Raw genomic sequence first — 19,307 nt, forward strand, 5'->3', positions numbered from 1 at the left:
TTTTTTTTTTTTTAAGCACCTTTTTAATATCAGGTAAATCAGCTCCATTGTTTGTGTGCAGCTTCCCCATTGTGCTGCCTTCCAGATTTTTCCTTTTGTTTTGTTTGGAAATATGGTAAGTTCTTGATATTTAGGATGATGGCCTAGCAATCTTTTCTTTATGTCTTCTGGGATTTATATCATACTCAGAAAAAAAAAAAAACCCTCTACATTCTAAAATAGAATTAATATGTGTGCTTAAGTCTGTGAATGAGCTGTAGATTTGAGAAATATAAAATTATACTTGACCTTTCTTTTAAGTGGAAATTCCTTAATAAAATGCTCTCCAGATATTGTGGATATCAAGCCTGCCAATATGGAAGAGCTGACAGAGGTGATTACAGCTGCAGAATTCCATCCCAACAGCTGTAACACATTTGTATACAGTAGCAGTAAAGGAACCATTCGGTTATGTGACATGAGGGCATCCGCCCTCTGTGATAGGCATTCTAAACGTAAGTTTATTTTCAAATGATACCATTTTCTGTTTGTCTTCAGACGTTGTAACTACATGTACATAGGTTTTCTTGGTGACTCAGACAGTAAAGAATCCACCTGCAGGAGATCTGGGATCAGTCACTGGGTTGGGGAGATCTCCTGGAGCAGGGCATAGCAACCCACTCCAGTATTCTTGCCTGGAGAATCCCATGGACAGAGGAGCCTGGCTGCCTACAGTCCATGAGGCTGCACAGTCAGACAGGACTGAGCGACTAAGCACAGCACATGGGTCTTAAACCTCCTGTACCTTTTGGTAACCTGAGACTTTACAGGTTCTCCTACTGGAAAAACATAGAAGACTATCTCTGGGGCACATCTGTTGAGTCTCAGTAGATGTACTTTTAATAGAATGCTATTCTTTGGGAACTTGGGTTTGGGTTCTCCAGTCCTGTCTGCAAGTAGAACATTTCCTTTCTTGCCTGCCTCCCTCTTTTTTCTCCCCACTCCCTTCCTTCCTGTTTGGGGCTTCCTAGGAAGATTTTTTCCTGAGCAGAGGTTTCTTTGGCTCGTTTAAGTTTGAAGAGTACAAGGTTAAGAAATTCAGGGGTTGCATTATTCTTACCTCCATGTTGAATTTTTAAAAAACTTACAAAGACTGTTACATACGTCTTATCAATCTAATTTTACCTGACCACTGAAAACCGTGGGTATGCATGGGAGTGGCGAAGGTGGTCTGTGTCTTGTGGTGACGGTATAGGCAAAGTCAGTGAGGTATATGTAGGACCACAGAGCTGACACATGTCAGATGTGGCAGACAAGTCTGGTTCTGGTGAATTAGCCACGTGACTCTGGAAAGTGCTGTGCTACATAATGTACTTTGCTTCTTCAGCTTCTGTATTCTCATTCTCCTAAGAAACTCTCTCAGGGAGGTTACAATCTTACAGATGTTCTTTGAGATGTTTTCCAGTTCTTTATTAGCCTGTCATTTTTAGCTCACTGCTAGGAAGTTTGTGAATAATGTTTTGTGTAAATGCTTTGTCCAAGCCAGAGTAATTACAGATGGTCCCAACCTTTTTTGCTTGTTTTCAGTGTTTGAAGAACCTGAAGATCCCAGTAACAGGTCTTTTTTTTCTGAAATCATCTCTTCAATTTCTGATGTAAAATTCAGCCATAGTGGTCGATATATGATGACTAGAGACTATTTGTCAGTCAAAATTTGGGACTTAAATATGGAAAACAGGCCTGTGGAAACATACCAGGTATTTGGAATTCTTTCAATGAGTATATAGCCTGTATGTGTTAACCCTAGTACAAAGTGTATGTTCACCATTGGGCTTTTTCCTTCAGAGATCCATGAATACACTGCTTTTCCTTATGTTAAATTTATATCTACTTTTATAGATTGTGTTTTCTATTTAGTTTTACAATTAAAATGTAAAGCTACCAATTTGTTTCAGTGATAACTTTTTTTTCCTACTGTTATCTACATTTGAAGTGAGGATGGAATTTAGGTCTCTACCGAGGTCTGGGGAGAAGACGGGGGAGAATAGCCAGGCCTTCACTAGAGGCATCCCAGATGGAGTGTGGACAGTGCTAGTTGAATTAGAGGTTAACCCTGGCGTGTTGCCCAGTCAGGTGAACTGGCTGGTAACTGTTGTCTTAAGCTGAAGGAGAGGGGCATATGAGTACCCAGCAGACAGCTTTGGGGGCTGCCTGTCTGTCATAGAATGTCAATTCTGGATTCTCCCTGTCAGCCAAGCTGCTCCCGTGGGTCCCTTTCTTCTGGAGAAGAGAATGAAGATGTGCACAGCTGGGACAGGGTGCAGTTTTTCTACCTGTGCTGGCCTGGCTTAGTGATTGGAGTAGACTCACATCATACTCAGTGTAGCAGGTGCAGATTCAACTCCCACTGAGTTTGTATAAGCATCTAGCTGACCTGTTATGTGATGGAAGGGTAATGTTAACATTACTATTTGCCTCACATACTCATGGTGGGTCCTAACCCACAAGTGTTGTAAATCCTCTGTGTTAACAGATTTTCACTTAAAATGTCACACACAGTGGTCTGAATCATTCCATTAAAGATAAAACAGACACTTAAAATGAGTTAGGTTGTTTCATAGAGAATTCTAAGCATTGAGAAAGTACTTGTTCTTTTCTATCATTACTTCATTTTAAGGTTCTCATTTAAATGAAAAAGAACAGTGAGATGGAGACTCTTTTTTTTCCCTTATGATCACAACATAGTAATATTAATATAGAAATGTATCATTTCTAAGAATGCTTTAAAAATTTATTTTCTAGTTGATCCCTTTGTGGAAAACTAATGAATATAGAATTGTACTTAAAAAAACAACTATTTTCATTAGCTTTGGGTACTATATAAGAAATGGGCTTCCCAGGTGGCTCAGTGTAAAAGAATCCACCTGCCAATATAGAATCCACAGGAAATGCAGGTTCAGTCCTTAGATTGGGAAGATCCCTGGAGGAGGAAATGGCAGCCCACTCCAGTATTCTTACCTGGAGAATTCCATAGACAGAGGAGCCTGGTGGGCCAGTCATGGGGTCACAGAAAGTTGGACATGGTTGAGTGACCGAGTACATATTGTGTGTAAGCAATAACAAGTGTGTCAGATATTTCCATGATGCATACATGAAGTAACCATATAATTTATCACTGGATCAGGGCAGGGTCATGCAGTGCATAACATATGCCTTTAATGGTACTGTAGGCTTCAGTTAGTTATGCCCCAAAAACGGTAGTTAAAAAGGAAGTAAAGCCACAGTATTATATGTTTTTTAATCAACAATTAATAGAAAATCAAGTGTTGGAAAATTCAAATATTGCTATATATTCTTTAATCAGTGTCTTATCTGTGCCATTTTAAGATGTTTTCTGGCCTCCTATTTTAGTCAAACTTACAAAGAGTAAATGTGCCATCCCCAAGAGGGTATATCTCTCAGTTGTATGAATGAAAAATGTGTATTTGTGGAACGGGGAGCTCGGTACCTTTACTATTTCTCAGAGAATTGAGTTTTTGTTTTGTTCTGAGAATTGAGTTTTAATGAGATTAAAGTATGTATATGATCTAAGAATTCCATGGACAGAGGACCCTGGTGGGTACAATCCATAGGGTCGTAAAGGAGTTGGACCCGACTGAGTGAGTTTCACTCAATCCATGTGTCTATATATTCCTTCTTAAAAAGATACAGACTTGTTGAATCATTTTCCAGTTTCAAGAGCAGTAGATCATGTGATATAAGCTAAGTACCCATGTGTTTGTGTGTGTGTATAATATTTTTTTCTCCCCTGCCCCGCCCCAGGTGCATGAATACCTCAGAAGTAAACTTTGTTCACTGTATGAAAATGACTGCATATTTGACAAATTTGAATGTTGTTGGAATGGATCTGACAGGTAAATTGATTTTAATTTGAACTGAACATCTTATTCAAATGTGAATTGTTAGAGGAAAGAAATTTACTATTTCACTCCTAGTATGATTGCCACATTTGCTAATGGCCAATGTGTTTTTCAACTGAGATAAATTACATTTCCCAACTTTATTTTCCCCAGGGTTTCCTTGAAATCTTACAGCAATATTGGCAGATAAAAATTAAACATTGTGTTTCATTAAGTAAATGTGAAAATACACTAGAAACTTATGTTATTATATAAATGTTAATTTATCCCTTTAATGAACCATATCAATCACTTTTTTTACATACCAGTAGTTTAAATGGTGAAATTTCAGTGTGTTTGTTACTTTGCTGTTAAATTGGTTTTAGAAATATTTAGGTGATAGATACTTCATTTGGAGTTTTACACACCAGTTTTTCTGGATACTACATCAATACCTCATAGAAGAGAAGAAGTAATTACTATGTATTATTTTAACCATATTACCATGAGTGATTAGGCTTGTTATAATCCACAGCTTTGCCATAGTACAGTTTCTTTTTACTGTGCCATCAAAATGTGCATCATTATTTCAAAGGATAAGTCTTAATCTTTTCAGTTTGGTTGTCAGTATTTATTCAGTTCAGTCAGTCAGTCATGTCCAACTCTTTGTGACCCCATGGACTGCAGCATGCCAGGCTTCCCTGTCCACCACTAACTCCTGGAGCTTACTCAAACTCATGTCCATTGAGTTGGTGATGCCATCCAACCATCTCATCCTGTGTCATCCCCTTCTCCTCCTGCCTTCAGTCTTTCCCAGCATCAGGGTCTTTTCCAATGAGTCTGTTCTTTGCATCAGGTGGCCACAGTATTGGAGCTTCAGCTTCAGCATCAGTCCTTCCAATGAATATTCAGGACTGATTTCCTTTAGGATTGACTGGTTTGATCTCCCTGCAGTTCAAGGGACTCTCAAGAGTCTTCTCCAATACCACAGTTCAAAAGCATCAGTTCTTCGGCACTCAGCTTTCCAACTCTCAACATCCATACATGACTGACTACTGGAAAAACAATCACATTTGACTAAACGGACCTTTGCTGGCAAAGTAATGTCTCTGCTTTTTAATATGCTGTCTAGGTTGGTCATAGCTTTTCTTCCAAGGAACAAGCCTCTTTTAATTTCATGGCTGCAGTCACCATCTGCAGTGATTTTTGAGCCGCAAAAAATAAAGTCTGTCCCTGTTTCCATTGTTTACCCATCTATTTGTCATGAAGTGATGGACCAGATGCCATGATGTTAGTTTTCTGAATGTTGAGTTTTAAGCCAACTTTTTCACTCTCCTTTTTCACGTTCATCAGGAGGCTCTTTTAATTCTTTGCTTTTTGCCATTAGGGTGGTGTCATCTGCATATCTGAGGTTACTGATAGTTTTCCCGGCAGTCTTGATTCCACCTCGTGTTTGATCTAGCCCGGCATTTCGCATGGTGTACTCTGCATATAAGTTAAATAAGCAGGGTAACAATATATAGCCTTGATGTACTCCTTTCCCGATTTGGAACCAGTCTGTTGTTCCATGTATTTATTTACCATTCATTATGTTCCAGGAGAACAGACAATAGTAAAAGAAAACATAATTCTGGAATTACTAAACCTACCTTCAAGATATTCATTAGAGTACTTTATTCAACAATAGTTTTATCACTGAAGCCTGATAAGTGATTCAGGTTTCCTGGTGCTATTGAAGATAACAGAACTTGAATCATTTATCTGTTGTCTGATTTTTTTTTAATTATTTTTATCTGGTTATAATATGAGGCCACGTAGTAGGCTGGCCACAGTAAAGCTGAAGGAGTAAGCAGGCTTCGCCTTTGACCACCACTGCCCTGCCTGAGGCATCAGGGGAACAGAAAAGGGAAGGCGCTGCTGGAGTAGGATGCAGCGCGCAGCTACACCAGCTCATTCTCCTTGTGTTTGAACAGCATCTTACACTATAGAAAAACTGTTTGTTTCCCTTAACATAAAAATTTTTTTTGGAAAGATGTTCTCCTATATAATGACTGTGTGGGCATCTAAGGCAGAAAAATTCACATGGATGCAGTACTGCTGTCTAATCCACAGATCCCTGTAAATATCACAAGTTCCCTCAATCGTGTTCTTTGTCCCATCTCATTGTCTCCTTTAATCTGGAACAGTTCTTCATTCTTCCCTTGTCTTTCATGATCTCAGCTTGTTTTAAAACCACAGGCCATTCATTGTATAGAATTTTCCTTCATTTGAGTGTTGTCTAATACTCCCTCATGATTAGATTCAGGTTATACTTGGCAAGAATACCATAGAAATGCTGGCTAGCAACACCTTTTAAATAGCTATAGACTAGGTGTCAGAATCCATTAAAATCCATTAAAACCTCACAAATGCAGGTAACATGGGAATGCCAGTCTAAACTACAGAAATTATAAAAATATCTGTCAAAAATATTTGTTTACAATATATTGTTTAGGTTAAGTGAGTTTTTTATTAATAAAAATCATATATGCTACTTGTTTTATATTCTTTGATGCAGATTTCTTTAAAGCATTCATAAGAAGCTGTTTTCTGAACCTGACGTGTCCTGGGAACATCAGTAGCTTATAATGTAAATCAGAGAATAAAGCTTTGTTTTCTTAGAAGTGTATACCATACTTTTATGTTTTGTTGTTGGTTGGCTGGTCTGGAGGACTGCATAGACTGGGGTTGTAAATGTTTTCAATTTAGACCATTCACTACTACTTACAAGCCTTACTTGAGGATGCTTTCAACTTTGGTGACAGTTTGGGCAGTCATGAAAGGAGTCATGAATAGACATCAAAGTACTAATACCGTATTCCTAGTTTATTCCAGTGATCGGTCTCTGGGTTGGTGCCAGCAGCCCTCTCCCTAAACCCAGATCTGCTTGCAGTAGCTCCTGCTTTGGAGCAGTAGGCTGAGTTTCACCAGCGAAATGTTCATCGAAAACTCATTTTCATTATTTGACTGGATGCTCTGTCTCCTTTTCCAGTGTTGTCATGACTGGATCTTACAATAATTTCTTCAGAATGTTTGACCGGAACACAAAGCGAGACATAACCCTGGAAGCATCACGAGAAAACAATAAACCTCGCACGGTTCTGAAGCCACGCAAAGTGTGTGCAAGTGGCAAGCGAAAGAAAGATGAAATCAGTGTCGACAGCCTAGACTTCAACAAGAAAATACTTCACACAGCCTGGCACCCCAAGGAAAATATCATTGCTGTAGCTACTACAAACAATCTGTATATATTTCAAGACAAAGTGAATTAGGGTTGGCCTTCCTAGCAGAAGAACCCACTTCCTGCTTAGTTGAGATAGTTGAATCTAGCATTCGTACTTAAAAAAGAGAGAGGTCCATTGTGGCGCCCCTTTTCCAGTGTTTGACAATGTGCCATTCGACAACACATTTTCCATAGCTACATGGAGAAAGCTCTGTGGATCCCTCCCTGTGGTGTTCTCCATGTCTGCTAGCCATTTAGGTAAGGGTAGGGCACTTTTAATTTAAATGACTTCTTGCACCATCTTGCCTAATGGACTAGATTGGACTGTGTCAACATTGATTTACTCCACTTTTTATGCCTTCCATTGTGATGACGTCAAACACAGTGAAAGCCTTCAGTCATGCTTATGGGATTTAATTGTGTATCCTCATTACTGTATCATTTGTGGGGTACACCCCTCCTCCCCTTTTTTAAATTAAATACAGCTCATTCTTACTGTGGCTTGTAGCATTCCTCCTCTCTGGCTCCTGGACTCTTCCCCTCCATCTCTTCCCCTTGCCCCTCCACCCAGTCTTGGTGGTGGTATAAAAAGGAAAGAACGAAAGCACACGAGTCAGTTTGGGGTCAGTGGTAAAGGGGGTACATGTTGCGAACAAATGTTTTAATAACAGTTGGCTGTAATCACTCCTTGCCGTGTCTGGCACTGAAAATAAGGAAAAAATACTACTACTGAATAAAAGTGACAAAGAATGGAGAATCTGGTTTCCTTTTTCTTTTTAATCTACCTCTTTAAGCCAATATTTTGTGTCATACCTTTGGGTGCAGTCAAGTGAAATGAGGTTCCACTGTTTAATTGGTATTTTTGTTAATTATTTTTAAAAAGTGTTCTTTACATGGAGAAGGAGAGGTATTGGTTCTGTATGAACATATTTTGACTATATATTGGTATTCCTAAAGATATCACGATCTATATACATGCTACTAGAGATTTTTTTTAATTGTAGTTATAAGGGTACTGGATACATTGTGTCTACACTTAATTCATTATCTGTTCATGAAAACTGTTGTAAATGGGAACCACATTTGTAGAACTTCATTTTTAAAGACTTTTTACAGTGCTTAATTTCATTTTTGCATTACTGAATACTAAGTCAAAGACAAACTTTTTAAACAAGTTAAAACTTTTTTGGTTATTCAGTCATACCATAACAAAACTATCCTCAAGTGATTTACATAGACAAAATTGACACTGCACTAATATTTGGGGGGGGGGGGCGCGTATTTTACTGCTGTCAAATCTGAATGAAATGTACTTTGCCATAGATGTTTTTCTTCTATTTTTGGTTTTCCAAAGCAATTAATATTAAAGACAAACTTTAAAGGTACAGTGTTCCAAAAGTGCTTAATGGACTCCAACAGCTGCCTCAAGTAAAAATTTAGTAATGTATATGATTACATTTTCCCTAAATGGTGATACCTTGTCCAAAGATGAAGAGCACCCCTATTTTAACAGGTAGAAGGAACCTTGTGTCAATCTTGCAGAAGCTTTAATGGAGAAAAAGATGGACTTTATTTTTAAAAGATAAATGAGTAGGCATTCATATTAACAGAATGGTAGTGTGTTTTGGTTGAGCAGTAGTACCGCTTTGAATTTTAGAGGACCCAAGTGCTTATCTGTCCACTACCTTGTCGTTCTGTTCTCATCAATGAAAAATGATTCAACAACTCCACCGTAACCCCTCCACAGGTATACAAGTACTGTGTCTTGTAAGTTACATTTTTAGCACACAGGAGAAATTATATGTAATAAAATTACTGTTATCTTTCGGACTTAACAAATCGGAATTTGTATTTAAACACTGATTATATGTCTGATAATTCTTAAAATAATGGCACTTTTCCTAATTTACTTGGGGATCTTGGGTACATTTGTACTTTGTGTTATTCTTCATGCTTGACTTGGAAGTGGGCTATTCCCTGGCTACAAGCAGACACTGATGACTCTGATCAGGCAGTTTTCCAGATCTTTCCCTAAAGAGAGATTGTTTCCCTAAAGTTTGGGTGTAGGTGTTGAGATAAACATCGTCAGGCAGCTCTCGGAAATTCTTCTTTGATTTAGCAGTAGTTATGATGATTCTCCTCCATGACACTAAGGGTTAGTTTTATATATTTACAAAAAACATTGCTTAAAAATTAAAATGCCTCTATAAAATGAATGCTATTATAAATATTCTTAAGAATCAATTTTTAATTTCTTTGATGTAGCAAACTATAAGCCCAGCCACTCATTGGTCATGGTTAATCCTTTTATTAATAAAAGTTAAACTTAGTCTTGTCAAGTTGCTTAATATTCTCCCATTCTCTTGACACCTATAAACATACATATTCTGTCCCTCTCGCTCAACCTTTTTGAAAAATAATAGTAGGAGAACTTTCATTCTTTTAATCTCGATCTTTAGTGGCTGGGCAATAGTTATTATCTAAATCTCTGTATCTATATAAACATGTTCATGTAACTGTTGGATGTTAAGCTTTCTTCTGTGAAGCCCTTAGACTTTTGGAATAGAAAAGTGCATTCACACTTTTTCCTTTCAGATTAAGTGAGGATTTTTAAAAAACCTTAAATGTGAGAATTATTCTGGTCATAGACATTCCTAAAGAAAACAATAAAATTGAGGTTCTTACCTTTTTTAACAATATTTATACAAGTAATGTGTTTATTCTTGGAAAATTATTTGTGAAAACGAAACAGTTAACTGATAAAAGTATTTTTAGTGAAATTTAGGCCATTACCTTGCTGGGGGACACTAAATGGAGATAGTAGTGTGTACTTATAGAAGAACAAAACCAAGCTCCAACCTTCAGAATAGAAAGGTAGTGCTAGGCAATCAAGAATGAAGCCCATTTACTATAGTATATAAGAGCACTACTATTTTAGGTACTTACACGTTCAGATGGTTTATAATTAAAGCTGTTTGTGAGAGCAAAAGAGACACCACGGTTTAAAAAGGTTTTTTACAAAAAAAAAAAGTTCTTTACACACCCCTCCTCTCCAAAAAGCCTTGGAAACTGATTCTGCTTCATCTTACAACTATGCATATAAGGTCAAGACATATTTAGTATTAATCAGAAGTTGAGAGAAATCTTGGGATTCTCAAATGTTGTAAGTGTAGTAATAAATTGAGTTTTGTCTGCTTGACAGATTATTGCATAATGGTTTTAAACTATGTGACCTACTATGTAAGAATTGCACGCCTAAAGTTAATAATACATATGAAAAGGCCACCTTAGCACGCTACCTGTAAAAAGGAAGACACTACAAAATTTAGTTTTCTCCAAAAGAAGGAATTCAGCAAACAAAAATATGTGAATAGCAGCCAGTTATTTGAGGACTTTCCCACTAGGGGGCACTAGGTGAGTCGACCAACATTTAGGAGGTGTTTTTGAGAATGCATAAATGAGATACCAAAAGAGCTTCATTATTAAGAACCAAACTGGGAACCAAACAAAGGGGAAGTTAAAAGTGTATTTATGCCCAAACAAAACCACTATTTAACACAACCCTAGAGTGAGTGACTGAGGGGCGACCCAGATGTCAACTGCTATCTGTCCATGGTCTGCCTTACTGCAGAAGTAGCAAAAATGACACTGAAAATTATGAGCTGCCTTTTCTTTTAGTCAGAGATTACTCAGCCTGCCCCCTTCTTGCAAAATCAGATCCTTATGTACCATAAAGAAGACCAGGAGTTTCATGTTGCTCTTAACTCTGGAATGTCTAAATTCCTTTAAAAAAAAAATTTAACTTTTTTCTTCTGAATTTATTCTTCAGAAAGAATAAAAAATACCCAGAAGTAACCATGCAGAGAAAATTCCCATTCATATTTTTATGTACTTTTGTTGGCTCTCTTCTGGGCATACTTGAAGCCAGATTTCCCCTTCGAATAGCCTCAATTTGTGGCTGATACATTACTTATTTACTAGTCCTGTCATCAAGAGAGATTTTTATTTTCATTTTTGCAAGTGGAAGTATTGGAATAGTGAACATACACACCAGCCTTGGTGTGTAAGATTTTTAGGATACATTCCTAGAAATTACTGTATTAAAGTTTGGTACATACTGTCAAATTTCCATTCCAAAAATGGAAGTTCTGTCACAAATATACCCCTAACTAAGGATAAAAATCTCATGTTTTATCTTTGTCAATCAGAAAAAGTAAAAATGATAAGCCAAATTGTGTTTACATATTTTTAGTCAGATATTATTTCCTATAATCTGGCTACAAGACTATCACCCATGTGCTTTATAAATATTCCTCAGAATGAGGCTTGCTTTCTTTTTCTTTTCACAGAGCTTTTTGAAGAGCAGAAGTTCTTAATTTTCACAAAAGTTCACTTTTTCAACTATTTCTTTAATGGGTTATGCTTTCGGTATCATATCTAAGAAATCTGCCTAACAAGGTGACAAAGTTTTTTAAATATTTTAGAAACTTAATAGTTTTCAGTTTTTACATTTAGTGATGTGAATGTAATCCATTTGAGTTGGTTTTTATGTGCTACATATAAAAATCATATGTACCATACATAGATTAAGGTTCATTTTTCTTTGCACCTTTGTTGAAAATCAGTTGACACACCATTAGTCTATTTCTGAACTATTCTGTTAAGTTTATGTCTGAACTTTCACTCATACTACATTGCATGATCACGGTAGCTTTGCATAAATGCTATGTTCTTTTTGAGAACTTTTGCTAATTTTAGATCCTTTGCCTTGCCATATACAATTTAGAATCAGCCTGTTGACAAGAACAAAACCACTTGCTTGGATTTTGCTAATGATTTGCATTGAATCCGTAGACCACTTCAGGAAGAGAGGACATCTTAATATGTGCCCTCCAGTCCATGAGTGCAGCAGCATATTGCTCCATTCATAGAGGTCTTTGATTTCTTTTATTAGTGTTTTTAGATTTTAGCATAAAGATCTCGCAAATACGTTATCAGTACTTTCTGGTTTTCTCTGTGTGTGCTTTTATAAATGGTACTTTAAAAAAATTTTCAATTTCCAAAATGTTCATTGCTAATATCTAGAAATACGATTGATTTTTGTATATTGACCTTGTATCCTGACACTTTGCCAGATTACTTATGTAGATTTCTTTAAAGTTTTCTACATAGCCATGTCTGCAGATTATTATTATTTATAATAAATGTTTTATTTTTCCCAGTCTTTTCAGTTTTCCTTTCCAATGCCTTTTATTTCTTGTCTTGCTGCACTGGTTAGACCTTCCAGTATGATGGTGTAAAGAGTAGTGATGCTAGACACAACCTGCTTCATCACCGATACAGGGGAACAAGCATGCAGTCTTTTAGCATTAAGTTTAGTAGTTGTAGGTTTTTGTAGATAGTCTTCACCAGGCTGAGGAAATTCCCCTTTACTCCTAGTTTTCTGAGCGTTCTTAATCATGAATGGATGTTGGGTTTTGCCAGATGTTTTTTCTGTATCTATTAAAAATGATCATGTAGTTTTTCTTCATGATGTTGACATAGTCAATTACATTGGCTTTTAACTGTGGAACCAGCCTTGCATTCCCAGAGCATTGCTGGATTCTTTTGCTAGTATTTTGTTGAGTATTTTTGCAAGGTTCATGAGGGATATTAACATATAGTTTGTTTATCTTTCAATGTCATTGTCTGGTCTGTGTAGTATTGACCTCATAAAATGAGTTTCTCTTCTTACTTATGTTATCAAAGACTGTAGGCAGAATTCATATAATTTCTTCCTTCAGTGTTGGATAGAATTCACAAGTGATGCCCTTTGGGTCTCTTTAGAACGTTAACTGAGTTTAATTTTTTTTGAAGACATAAAGTTATACAAATTATCTATTACTTAAATGAGTTTTGGCTGTTTTCCCTTCAAGGAAATTGTCCATTTTACAAACTGTCAGGTTTAAGACCACAGTTAATAACACTCATTTTTTAATCTGCTCAAAATACTATAAACTGGGATTTAATTTTTTATTTTATAGTCAAACCAAAGAGTTATTCATTTGTAGTTAGGTCTTCCCCAGCTTAAAATGAGAAAAAGTTATTTTATGTTCATATTTATATTTGATGCTTTTATTTCTTAATACATTTTAATTTCTATTACTGGTGTTCTTGTTCTAATTCTGAACTCCATTAAAGGTTATGAGAGAAAAATTACTACAGGTGAAGTGTTCACTTCAAAATACCAAATAATGTCCCTCATTAGCATTAATTAATCTTGACCTATACATCAAAGAATTACTTTATTGTTTAAAGGGACCTCAAACTTCATTAAACCAAACTCCTCATTTTAAAGATGACACAATATAAAATTGTTGTGTTGAGGGTCATGTTAATTGTGAGTCACTACAAAGAAAACTGCAGTATCTGTCCCTTTCGAGAATTGAAATGTATTATTGTTTTATTATCCTCCGAATCTCTCAGCAGAGTCGGCAGAATGAACCATCACAATTTGAAGTTTTCCAAGTGACATTTTGCTTCCTCACAGGATCTTTGAAAATGTTAATGTATTAGCCCCAATCCAGATCAAACTCTTGCTGCCCAGTTTACTTAGTACTGCCTGAAAGGATCCACTGATCAGGCCAGGTAGCTGTTGCCTTCAGTAGGAAAGAACAAGGTGATTAGGATGTGGTGAAATGCCACACCAGGAATGCTGCCAGTCTAAGAAAATACTATAAAGTTCTTTCCTCCTCTGAGCCTCTTCACTGTCTCAGCTGGCAGCTGAGTGCTGATGGGCCTTGCAGAGAAGCTGATCTGGTCACTGGATGAGAAGGCCTCTCAGAGCTCATGCTTTGATTCTACCATGTTTGCTTCCTTTCCTCCCTTCTGAAACCACTGAGTTCACACCTCTTCTGCTTTAGGGCCAAGACAAGGCAAAATTATTTGTAATTGGGTACAATATGCAATCAACACTCAATATAATTTATAATGGGCTTCCTGGGTGGCTCAGTGGTAAAGAATCCACCTGCCAATTGATACAGGAGACGCAGGAGATGTGGGTTGGAGCCTGGATCAGAAAGATCCCTGGGAGGAGGAAATGGCACCCCACTCCAGTATTCTTATTTGGAAAACCCATGGACAGAGGAGCCTGGTGGGAATACAGTCCATGGGGGTCACAAAGAGTTGGACACGTCTGAGCAACTGAGCACACACACACACAATAATGGTTTGCAGAGTACATCATGGTTATGTCTTACAAACATCTCATTTGATGCCTACTACATACCCGAGATGGTGAAAGAGGATTACTTTTCCTAGCTCACCCTCGATCAGGCTCAGAGAGGATGTGACTTGCCCAGCATCTCATCACTGGAAAGCCTGGACTCAATCAGTTTTTCTTACTCTGGGTCCCATGTTTTTTGCTCTATCTTATACACGATGCCTCTCTGATATTAAAGACATATGTATTTTTACTTAATTTCCATTTCATAATGGTAATGATGATGATAATTGCACTTTACTAAGGATTTTACACAAATTAACTTATTTTCTCAAAGTAACTTGCCCAGAGCCACATGACTCGTAAATACTACCCAACTGGGTCATCTCCAGACCCCACAGTCTTAACCACTTCTTTAATAGACTGCCAGGAAAGGAAGATAAAAATCAAGTCTATCCACAGTTCTTCCTCTCAGATACATTTCTTTTGGTTTCATATAGATACAAAAGCTGGAGGGCTATTCATACTGTTCTGTAAACTGTTTTCACATGATGGCCCACATTTTCCCATCACTGATCAACATTTTCATTCTTCATGACTACATGACAAGGAAGTAAGTACCACTGTTATTGACTTTCTGTTGGCCACATCTAGATTTTTTATCTATGTTTTTTTGTGGCCAGTAATACTGCAGTGATTATCCATGGACAGACCTCTTTGATTATTTTGTTAGGCCAATTTCCCAAAAGTGAAAGTTCTAGACCAATAGACTACATTTAAAATCTGGATGCAGTCTGCACCAGAATGGTTGTAGACAAAGATTTGTTACATAATGAGACAAGTTAAGGTCCTAATTTAGCTATCAGTGTTATAGGTACCAAAGCAATTTCCAAAAATTGTGGACCAAAATGTCCATTTCCTGACTGATTTGTATCACTTGGTCCTTATTTTTTCAAAGGCAATAACAATGCAGTGTTCTCAAACTTGACAAAACTTCAGAGATCAAGGGAAAACACTTTCTGCATGATACAATTATGGCTCTTCTCTTGAAAGCAAAGTAAAACTATAATTTGAGAGAAATCACTCCCTGGATTAACATACCAGCATTTAGGCAGCTTTTTTTTTTTTTTTTTTAGTGTCTGAAAGGAAACATTCTTTCCTACCAATGAAATGGTAAATAATTACACCTAACATACTGAACTTTGCATAAGCCCATAATTGATAAGTAGGAACTCTGTGATCTATAGTAAAAAAGTTCCAAAGGAAGGGTGCCTGGCAGTGCAGCTGGTTAGGATAACGCAGACTGTATCCAGGTGGGATCTCTAAATGTGGGTAAAGAGGAATCTGGCTCAACTGGAACCATTTTTCTAGACAGTGCCTTGGAGGCTAAGAAGCAAGACGATAATCAGAATACACTGGCAGCTTCATTCATATGTGTGTGGAAATGAAACGGGAGCATGGTAGTGTTGAGTCTGTACTTGGCAGTCAAATGGTTCCAGGTCCAAGTACCAGCTGTATCGCCATCATGTGTATGGTACTTAGCAAGTGTCATGGTTTTCTTATTTATAAAATAGTAACAATACCTAACTCCTAAGATGGTTGGGAGAATTAAATAGGAAATTAGCTCAATGAGATAGTCATAAAGCCTGGCTCAGATTAAGTGCACAATAGGTTTAGCTGCTGAGCTTCCCAGGTGGCACAGTGGTAAAGAATCTGCCTGCCAATGCAGGGTACATGGATTTGATCCCTGGTCCGGGAAGATCCCACTTCCCGCATAGCAAGTAAGCCCTTGTGCTACAACTATTGAGCCTGTGCTCTAGGGCCCGTGCTCCGCAACAAGAGAAGCTACCACTTCTCTTGCGGTATGGGAAGCCCGCATACCACTAGAGAATACCCCGCTGGCCACAACTAGAGAAAAGTCCATGCAGCAACAAAGACCCAGCACAGCTAAAAATAAATATTTTTTTTTAAGTTAAAAAAAATGGGTAGAAGTACATCAAAATGTTGCTACTATTACTACTAAGTCACTTCAGTCGTGTCTGACTCTGTGCGACCCCATGGACTGCAGCCAACCAGGCTTCTCCATCCATGGGATTCTCCAGGCAAGAACACTGGAGTGGGTTGCCATTTCCTTCTCCAATGCATGAAAGTGGAAAGTGAAAGTAAAGTCGCTCAGTGGTGTCTGACTCTTAGCGACCCCATGGACTGCAGCCTACCAGGCTCCTCCATCCATAGGATTTTCTGGGCAACAGTACTGGAGTGGGATGCCATTGCCTTCTCAAAATGTTGCAACTAAACACAAACATCAACAACAATAATAAAACCCAGAATCATGATATCAGACAAGGTTGGACTGAGGACAAAACTATGACCAATTCATAATGATAAAGACACAGTTATGAACATCTATGCATCAAATAGTGAAGCCTCAATTACAACAAAAGAGAAGAAACAGAAACATATCAGGAGTGAAATACTAACTGACCTCTTGAAATACACAGAGGGAAAAAATACAAAAAACTTAAATAATTATTAAGGTAGTTCCAATAGATATGTCAAATGTGCTGTCTTCAACACAGGAATCATACCTTCTTTTCAAATATTCATGGAACATTCCCCAAATTAACCATAAATTAGGCGCCAGAGAAAACCTAAGAGAAATCGCCAAACTAGAAGTAGTACGAAAACATACTCTGAACAGAGAAAAATTCTTAAACACCCAAATAAATAATGAATGGAATAAGTATCAAATGTAAGAAGTTAGGAAAAATCAGACATAACTAATGAGCATAGCGTTTCTTTTGGAGGTGACATAAATTGAGAATTAGATTGTGGAGACGGCTGCACAACTCTGTAATGGGTTAATTGTAGAGTATGTGAGTTATATCTCAAGTAAGCTGATAAAGGGCTTTCCAGGTGGCTGAGTGGTAAAGAATCCACCTGCAATGCAGGAGATCAGGGTTCAATCCCTGTGTTAGGAAGATCCCCTGGAGAAGGAAATGGCAAGCCACTCCAGTACCCTTGCCGGGAAAATCGCATGCACAGAGGAGCCTGGTAGGTTACAGTCCATGGGGTCGCAAAGAGGTGGACACAACTGAGCGATTCCACTCACTCACTCAAAATGTGATAATGGTGTACTCTCAAATCAGTGTAGAAAGGATGGTTTAATAAATACTGTTGGATCAACTGTGAAGAACTGAAGTTAAGCAATTTACAATATACAAAAATAAGTTTCAGATGGACTAAGGTATAAGTATAAAAATCCAACCTATTAGAAAAAAATTCTAGGGAATAGATTAAAAATCATGGTGTGAGGGTATTCCCAAGTCATAAAAATAACATATCCGATTGCCTGAAAATTTTAACATCAGCATAGTGAAATACTGGACTTCCCTGGTGGCTCAGTTGGTAAAGAATGTCTGCAAAGGAGAAGACCCGGGTTGGATCCCTGGGTCAGGAAGATCCCCTGGAGGAGAGCATGTCAACCCACTCCAGTATTCTCGCCTGGAGAATCCCACGGACAGAGGAGCCTTGTTGGCTACAGTCCAAAGCCAATAGGGTCGCAAAGAGTCGAACACAACTGAGCGACTAACACTAGAGAGAACACATTATAGTGAAACAAGGTTAAAAAAACAAATGACAGACCGAGAGAAATAGATGCCACACATAAATGAGACCAAGGAAACGACAAAGACACGGAGATAGGACGTAGGTGGAGGGTTAAGGAACATGGTTTAAGGTTAACCCACCTATAGGAAACAACGTTTCACATGTCCTGTTCCAGAATGGGCCAAGTGATGCGATTTATGTGATTATATTCTTCTCTGTTTTCCTGAAATTTTCCATTTTTAAAATAATGATGGCGTGTTGTTTGTAATTATGTTTTTTTTTTTAAATTGTTTAACAACTAAAAAATTTGGCCTGCCTTATATTGTTCCTTGTTTGGCGTGTCAGTGTTCCACCAGCTTGATTTTAGATTTATGACGGGGAGGCACCTCCCTTGTGTCACCACGATACCTATGGTAAATATCTAAAGAGTCCTTACGGAAATTAAAAAAGAAATGCTCACGGGTGGGATAAAACAATGATCCCGCAGGTGTGGGAGACCTGCGTGTCAGCACCTGAGGCCCTTGCACTTCCTCATTACACGTCTCCTCATCCTCTATTCCAGTTACAGCCGCATACCTTACTCCATCCCGCCAGTCAATGACACGCCGGAATTCATTCCTGGCGCGCGCGTCAGCGCGACTCCCGCGTCTCCACGTACCTTGCTCGCCTGGGCACGCCCCCGCCCCGCCCCGTCGCTTGTTGTGTTGTCCTCACGTGGTCGGGGCGGGTCTTGACGTCAGCGTGGGGGAGGGACTGCGCAGGCGCGGAAAGGGGGGCGGGGGACTCGGCTTGTTGTGTTGCTGCCCGAGAACCGGAGACGGTCCTTGCTGCGGGGCCGCAGCTCTTCCAGCCGCCAGACAATGTCGTCTCACTTAGTAGAACAGCCGCCGCCCCCGCACAACAACAACAATAACTGTGAGGAAGGCGAACAGTCTCTGCCACCGCCTGCCGGCCTCAACAGTGAGTGCTGGGCCAGCGGACTCGGTTAAGGGGATGGGGGAGGAGGAGCTGCTCGGGTCGCCGCCGCCAGCTCCGCGCGGGGGGCGGGAGGAGAAGACAGCCCATTGGTCAAGGCCGAGGATGTGCGGATGACTGACAGCTCCCGTCACAGGACTGGAGGAGTCGCTTCTGTCTTCCTCCTAACCTGGCTCCGCTCTCTCCTGGGGTCTTGGATGGGGAACGGCTTGGGTTCGCGGTTGGGGAGGATAGTTGGGCGGGAAGACGAGGGGGTCGAGCAGATCCCACCTGTGGTGGGCCCCAGAGAGGAGCCAATCGGGGTGTGGAGGGGTGGGCCTTGCGGCGCGGGAGGGAGGGTGGGCGGAGCGGGCAGCAAAGGGGACGTGGGCAGAGATGGGGA

The 19,307-nt window shown here is 38.9% G+C and overlaps 2 protein-coding genes and 1 long non-coding RNA gene across 4 annotated transcripts in view; 2 read left to right on the top strand and 1 right to left on the bottom strand.

Moving 5' to 3' along the window:
- PPP2R2A (protein phosphatase 2 regulatory subunit Balpha) overlaps positions 1-7,897 on the top strand; it is an 81,676-nt gene extending 73,779 nt beyond the window's left edge. Inside the window, exons 7-10 of the mRNA XM_019966381.2 lie at positions 330-494; positions 1,567-1,736; positions 3,802-3,893; positions 6,910-7,897. Of these exons, the coding sequence (XP_019821940.1) occupies positions 330-494; positions 1,567-1,736; positions 3,802-3,893; positions 6,910-7,189 (707 nt within the window). The 3' untranslated portion in view covers positions 7,190-7,897. The remainder of the gene's footprint in view (positions 1-329; positions 495-1,566; positions 1,737-3,801; positions 3,894-6,909) is intronic.
- Positions 1-18,705, bottom strand: LOC139184593 (uncharacterized). Its single transcript, XR_011568133.1, has 2 exons — positions 18,411-18,705; positions 1-13,778 (listed from the first exon to the last, which is right to left on the bottom strand). It is a non-coding gene; the product is annotated as an uncharacterized lncRNA (long non-coding RNA).
- The window catches only part of BNIP3L (BCL2 interacting protein 3 like), a 26,955-nt gene continuing 26,347 nt past the window's right edge, over positions 18,700-19,307 (top strand). The window contains exon 1 of one of the 2 annotated variants that reach the window (XM_070794948.1): positions 18,700-18,934. In XM_070794948.1, the coding sequence (XP_070651049.1) occupies positions 18,811-18,934 (124 nt within the window). In that variant the 5' untranslated portion in view covers positions 18,700-18,810. The remainder of the gene's footprint in view (positions 18,935-19,307) is intronic. The other variant, XM_019966383.2, reaches the window with a different exon arrangement.

This window comes from Bos indicus, chromosome 8 (assembly GCF_029378745.1).
Source record: "Bos indicus isolate NIAB-ARS_2022 breed Sahiwal x Tharparkar chromosome 8, NIAB-ARS_B.indTharparkar_mat_pri_1.0, whole genome shotgun sequence".
Classification (NCBI taxonomy): Eukaryota; Metazoa; Chordata; class Mammalia; order Artiodactyla; family Bovidae; genus Bos; species Bos indicus.